Genomic DNA, 7,261 nt, shown 5'->3' with positions numbered 1-7,261 from the left:
CAATAATCGTAGAAAGATGCACCACAGCTCGTTGAAATCGTCTCATAACGACGAGTCGAATGGTGGTTAGATCATCTTTCTACGATCACTGGATGCCGAGATATTAAGTGAAACGTCAAAAATCAGCATTTTGTATTTTGCGATATTGCGCCGTTTGACGTTTCACTTAATAACTCAGCATCCAATGATCGTAGAAAGGTGCACCATAGCTTGTTGGAATCGTCTCATAACGATGAGTCGAATGGTGGTTAGATTGTTTTTCTACGAATATTTGATGCCGAGATATTGAGCGAAACGTCAAACGGCGCAGTATCGCAAAATACAAAATGCCAATTTTTGACATTTCGCTCAATATCTCAGCATCCAGTAATTGTAGAAAGACGATCTAGGGGTTGATCACCCTTTCTCAGTGGTAAGTGACTGAGATCCTCATTAAGCCTGAGTATGGTGAGGTCGCAGGTTCAATTCTATTGATCACGAAAATTAAACAAATTTTACTGCGGACACTACAACCAATAGCGTGAAGGTACAGGGATTAGCATAGTTGGACTGCATCATGGTGAATTAGTGTGTACGGTTAGGCTGCACATTTCAACTAAGGGTCATGGTGTCCTTCTAATGTTCCTTATGAAGCCATTGGCATGTGCACAGTCCTGTCCTTGAGGTTACTACTATACTGTGACTTCCTGTCTGGGTGGTCACTCTACGATACCACTTGGGGTCAGTAATGGCTAGATGGTCATCCTAGATGGTAAAGCTGAGGGTGCAATGTCTTAGTGGTAGTTTGACCTTCTGTTAGATCTTAGACCAACCAAGGTGTTCGTGCACAGAACAGGTAGTATGGTTATGGGGTTCGATTCCCTACTTGATCCCTGGTGGTTGATATCCACCATAAGGGGTGATCCTGGACAGATGCCTGCTACTTCCTGTCTGAGTGGTCACTATAAAGTATACCATTTTGGGTAAACAACTGTACTATCGGTACTAGGTAATCGCAGGCTGTAGTGGCGCTTTGGAGTGAGGCTGATGTACCAAAATGGTGGTATGGAAGGGAATCTTAGATAGTTGATGTTACCTGTCAAAAGTCCTCCATGAAAGTAGGTGCTTTCTAAAGGTCGTAAAATAAATTGAGTACCAGTATCATGCAATGGGTTTAAGGACAAGTAGGCGGTGTATTCTTAGCTTCAGATCAGCCTTAAATGTGGCCTGATGGGGGATGTCTTCAATAGTGGTACTGTTACCTGAGGAATTAAATACTCGGTATAATAGTTGCCCAATGGAGATGATAGGATACTGACCTGAGACTAGTCTCATAAGAGACAGTGGGTGATCTGGCCGTAAAATACTAGTAAAGTAGAAAGACAATCTAATCACCATTCGACTCGTCATTATGAGACAATTCCAACGAGCTGTGGTGCATCTTTCTACAATTATTGGATGCCGAGTTATTAAGTAAAATGTCAAACGGTACAGTATCACAAAATATAAAATGCCAATTTTTGACATTTCGCTCAATATCTCAGCATTTAGTGATCGTAAAAAAGATGATTTAACCACCATTTGACTTGTTGTTATGAGACAGTTCCAATGAGCTATGGTGCATCTTTCTAGGATTATTGGATGTTGAGTTATTATGTAAAACGTAATATTTTTAGGTTTCGACAATTTTGACATTGTTGAAACTATTTTAAAGTATTTCAACAAATTGAGAATTAACGTCGAAATGTCAAAATAAGCTTTCAACAATTTTGACATACTGAAACTTCCTAATTTTAGTAGGTAACTTTATTCACAACTTTACTATGCATTTTACTTTAAGATTAAATACCAAAATTAAACATATAATAATAAATCAGTATATGCTGATTTTAATACCTGTTAAAATACTATTTACAGTCAAACTTCGATATACTGATGCTTCCAGTTTGGGGAAAAAGTATCGGTACATTGAAATATCGGTACATATATGTAATTAGTGGATTATAATGCAGGCCAAAATCTAACTCTGGCTCGCACTATACTTAATTCCAAGTCCAAAATTTCCAAAATTTCTTGAATATATTATGTATAATGTGAATATGATTACAGTCAACCTTTGTTATAATGAACCCTAGGGTTCAGACCTCAACTTCGCTATAAGACTATAGTGAAGATTTTAAGAGATTTGATTGGTTAATTCGTTATAGCGAGGGGAAATTTATTATAATTGTCTGAAAAATTCACTATATCAAGGGTTCGCTATATCAAGGTTTGACTGTATAGAAAAAAATCCAATTCCGGACATAATTAAGAATGATGCTCAAATTTTAAAGTTACAATTTTTTAACTCAGGCCAAACTTATAGTGCCGGCCAGAATTAACACTAGTGTAACCAAAATTATCAGTACATCTTAATATACATTACTATAAAGGGACCAGGAGGTTGTATCGGTATACGTTACATCACGAAATTATATATAATATCGGCATAATGAGGTTTTTTTATTAGTGATGAAACAGGATAACAAAAATTTATCGGTAAAAGCAATTATCGGTATATAGAGTATCGGTACATCTAAGTTTGACTGTATATCTAAAATAAAATACTTCTTCAATAATTTCTTGATTTTCTACAGGACTTTCTGCCATTTCTATAGAGGATTATTTAAGAAATCTGTGTAGTACTTGTAAGTTTTTATCAATCTTTAACACATTGTTCAAAAAAAAAACAAAAAAAAAATTTTTTTTTTTACTTTGCAAAATATGAAAGTTATCAAAATTGATCAAAATTGATCAGATCAGCAGTTGTTAGCTATACTGTACAAACTGTCATACAATCACACAAATTATGTAATATACAGTACAATTTAGCTGATCATATAGTACAGTTTATATGTATACTCAAAAATTTACCCACAAATCTATATATTTCCAAGTAGAGCTCCGAATGGGTTAGGTCAGGTCAGGTTAATTGATAAACCTGACCTGAAATTTTTTTTCAGGTCAGGTCAGGTCAGGTTATATCAGGTTGTCTGTTTGACCTGACCTGACCTGAAACCTGAAAAATTTCAGGACTATTTTTATTAAAGTATTGAAAAAAAATGGTACAAAACTTTTTTTTTTAATATAATATTATGAAAAAAAAACGTTTTTGCACCGTTTTTTATTAAAATATTGAAAAAAAATATTGCAAAACGTTTTTTTTAATATAACATTATTCTATATAAAAAAAGTGAATTGCAATACCGCAACTCACTTTTTTTATACAAAATCAATATAAAAAAGTGAATTGCAATACCGCAACTCACTTTTATTATATAGTAGAATTAATAGTTTCAGGTCAACAGGTCAATCAGGTCAGGTCAATCTTCATACCTGACCTGAATTTTTTTTAAAAATCTCATACCTGACCTGAATTTCAGGTCAGGTCAGGTCAGGTGACCTGAATTTGGCTGACCTGTTCGGAGCTCTATTTCCAAGATTATTAGACGCTATACTGATGATGTAAATAATGCATCTATGGTCATTAATAGCTATCTTTGCAAAGGTGAATTTGTTGTATTTGATCTTAGCAAATTGAAGGATGATCTTCTTGCAATTCGGTTAAGATTTAATACTTTACTGAACTTGCAAAAAGAAATAAAGCCTCATAAAGGTGAGGCAGAAGTGCAAGGAAAAAAGCGTCTCAACTAATAAGTAGAATTTAACTTTATAGATACTAACTTTTTTCATAATTATAAAAAATTGGAATGGAAGAACCAGTTATTTACAGTATATCGATCCTCAAAAAGTGCGTAATCTTGATTGAGATTTCATTTTGCAAGAGCTCTATTATTGACCTGAAGGTTACTATCAAACTGCTGAAAAAATGCTAGATGCTTGCAAGAAAGCTGGGTATAAGTTCACTCTATCTATGATAAAAAAAATGGCTAAATAAACAGGCTTTACATCAAATACACAAGCCTCAAATTCATTCAGTACGCCTCTTTTAATGACTAAACGATGTACATCAATCTGATACTACCTGAATAATACTAATATAACTCACAAATGATTGGCATGCATTTACTTTTAACTCTACGTGACTTTTTTTTTCATAGTAACGCTACGCAAATCTTAGTTCAAAAAATTGTTATAATGCGTTTCACATTTTTCTATTAAAATATTAATAAAATGGTGCGAAACTCACTATTTATTTGTTAAAATAGTGCGTTTCGCACTTTTTCTATTAAAATATTAATAAAATGGTGCGAAACTCTCCATTTTTTTGTTAAAATGGTGCGGTTTGCACTTTTTTCTATTAAAATGTTAATAAAATGGTGCGAAACTCACCATTTATTTGTTAAAATGATGCGTTTCACACTTTTTTCTATTAAAATATTAATAAAATGGTGCGAAATTCACCATTTATTTGTTAAATGGTGCATTTCGCACTTTTTTCTATTAAAATATTAATAAAATGGTGCAAAACTCTCCATTTTTTGTTAAAATGGTGCGTTTTGCACTTTTTTCTATTAAAATGTTAATAAAATGGTGCGAAATTCACCATTTATTTGTTAAAGTAGTGTGTTTCGCACTTTTTTCTATTAAAAAATATTAAAATAATGCGAAATGCATTACTTTTTGTTACTATATATAATTTTTATAATTTCCTTTTTGCAATCCAAATAAGGTTCAGCTTTCTGGTGAGGTTCAGAGAAAAGATGGGGAGCCACTCTATAACCCAAACTCATTAGAAATAATGCGATTGATTTCTGGGACACCATTAAGGTGAAAAAAGTCAATGGTTGAATTGATAAGCCAGGCAAGAAAATAAGTTAGCATATCATATCATATGATAATTGTGAAGATTCTTCTCACTAGAAGCAGGATTTACTGGATATTTATCACCGATGAAATTATGATCTATTGCATTATATAATAAATAAGCGAATAGCAAAAAATTAATTTTCTCTTTTTTATTTACGATCGGTTATTATTACATTATTGGGATATAGAGTTTTAGCTTGTGATACATGTTATGTCATATGACAACCGTGAAGACTCTTTTCACTTCCGGCCAATAAAAATATGTGATCTACCAGCTGAGATTTTCAATGAAGTATGCAGCGCAATATATATATGATGCGGGTTCGGAAAAAAGAAACAGCTTGTCGAAAGGCTCGGCAAGAATCTCCGGGCTTCGCGCTTCCGATATCGTACTGCGCATTTCAGGTGATCGATCTGCAAAGAATTATTTTAGCGACCATGAAAAACCGTTCCCGATCAGAATCATGTGACTCCACGCAGTGGATAAAAAATTATCAAAAAATGAATTTATTTCGGTGCAACTGGCACGTAACCTCCTTTTTTAACACATTCGCATATATTGGTTAAAAATTACTAGTCTAAATCGTGGAAAAAAACTATTTCAATGTAAACTTTTATTTTTGACATTCACGTATGAACGCTACTACAAATAATAATCATATTTTTTTGTTTGAAAATAAAACTAATGCTATGAACATGAAATGCAGTTTCGGATTGAAAATTCAGGTGAGGTTGCTGGATGCTTAATTAGCTCCCTTATGACATCTGGATATTCTAAAACAGATACGATTACGAACTCCATCAATTCAAATATTTCAATGAATTGGAACCGGAAGTCCCAACTAAGTGGAAAAACCGCAGAAAATTCTTCTTCATCCTTATAGTCATTTTTTCCTCTTAAAAATAACGTTCTAAGAGTTAGTCGATCTCCTATGATAAAACGGTTAAAAAATAACAAATGAAAGTCTGTCTTTTGATCAAAATAACAATTAACGGAAAAAAATACTTACTAATCCCTTGAATCGTTAGTGAGCGAATTCTCTCTGCGAATCTTACGTCATAATTCAAATAGTTCAAAAGCATCGAATTTAGGGAATCAATTCGCTCCTGAAGCGTCTTATATGTATCACCAATTGAGTGTGGCTTTAAAAAGTCTGTTGGAGCACCATTCATCTCCAAAAAGACAACCTGCCGGCTGTCAGAAAGCCGAACCCCAACCATGTCTGCTTTCATCCGATATTTATTTGTAGTGTTTCCTTCGAATACAAGCCGTTCGTGTGTTGGCTCGATATCAATGATTTTCAATTAATATGTAAGTAGTCAACAATGAGTTTATAAGTTAAGAAAAGAACAGCACTCACCACTGAAATTTAATTTTGTTTATGAACGTCGCTTGCATGTAAGTGAACATCGGAGAAATTTTATCGACAATCCAATCCCTCTCAACTTCGTCAATGGTCATTACATGACTGGGAACATCAATGATTTTATTTATACTAATGATCAATCAACATTTGATTAGAGTACATATTATACATTAAAAAGACAAAAATAACTTACAAATCCATTAAGACTTTCCCGATGTATTTTATCATAATTTCTTCGAATCCATTTGCGGGTGTATATTTATATGTCAAAATGTTAATTCGGGCTTCTTCAATCGAAAACTGCAAAAAAACAATAGAAAAAAAGAATAACAAAGCTCAGCTCATAAATGATTATTAAGCAGTTGTAGGTAGCTCTTTACTGACCTCCAGAATTCTTTCTAGCCACGCATGCCAATCCATAGCTATGAACGGATTATCTTTTTTCTCCGAACCTTTCGACTCCTCTTCAAAAGCTTTTTGATCATCTTTTTCTAAACCTTCCAACTCGTCTTCGAAAGTGACCTCAGCTTTTTGACCGTCCTTTTCTGGCTCAACTTCTTTTGACTCGTCTTCGAAAGTGACCTCAGCTTTTTGACCGTCCTTTCCTGGCCCAACTTCTTTTGACTCATCTTGTTAAAAAACAACCTTAACTTTTCTGTAAAAGACACTTGCGGGTACATTTCTTTCATCTCCGGTTGGATAATTGGTTTGTTGGGAGTAATTGGATAATCACGCTTGCGTTTCTGACCATAATGACGACAATTATTATTAATAGAATTTAATAATACAGAAATTTAGGAATATACTTACTAAGGAGTGAGAAGAAACCTCCCGATTAACTTCTTTGAACGTTATAACATGCTATTACAGATATTGACGCCGATTTTTCCGCGACGTACACACTCCAGTCTTTATTGAAAATCCCCCTTCTGCATAAAATAAATGTATTAAAATTCGTATCAAAAGAGATAAATTATGCGTATCTATGTTCTCACCATCCATTTTTCCTGAATTTCTTGAAACATTGACATTCTCTTTTCTGGAATACCATTTGATAGTGTTAAAGTGCACTAAAATATGTGTTCGTGGCAATGCTTTTCGTTTTA

General features: G+C 33.6%; 1 protein-coding gene across 1 annotated transcript; it reads right to left on the bottom strand.

Annotated features, from left to right (window-relative positions):
• Positions 1-5,368: 5,368 nt before the first annotated feature.
• OCT59_019389 (uncharacterized protein) lies at positions 5,369-7,157 on the bottom strand (the record flags this gene model as incomplete). Its single annotated transcript, XM_066143499.1, has 10 exons — positions 5,369-5,718; positions 5,799-5,983; positions 6,055-6,072; positions 6,150-6,284; positions 6,349-6,455; positions 6,540-6,784; positions 6,889-6,898; positions 6,966-6,994; positions 7,055-7,084; positions 7,151-7,157. 10 exons carry the CDS (start codon positions 7,155-7,157, stop codon positions 5,477-5,479), a joined length of 1,008 nt encoding a protein of 335 aa, XP_066005239.1. The 3' UTR covers positions 5,369-5,476.
• Positions 7,158-7,261: the final 104 nt, after the last annotated feature.

This window comes from Rhizophagus irregularis, chromosome 29 (genome assembly GCF_026210795.1).
Source record: "Rhizophagus irregularis chromosome 29, complete sequence".
In the NCBI taxonomy this organism is placed as follows: domain Eukaryota; kingdom Fungi; phylum Glomeromycota; class Glomeromycetes; order Glomerales; family Glomeraceae; genus Rhizophagus; species Rhizophagus irregularis.
Note: the sequence above shows the minus strand (reverse complement) of the source record. Positions and strands in the feature narration are given on the sequence as shown.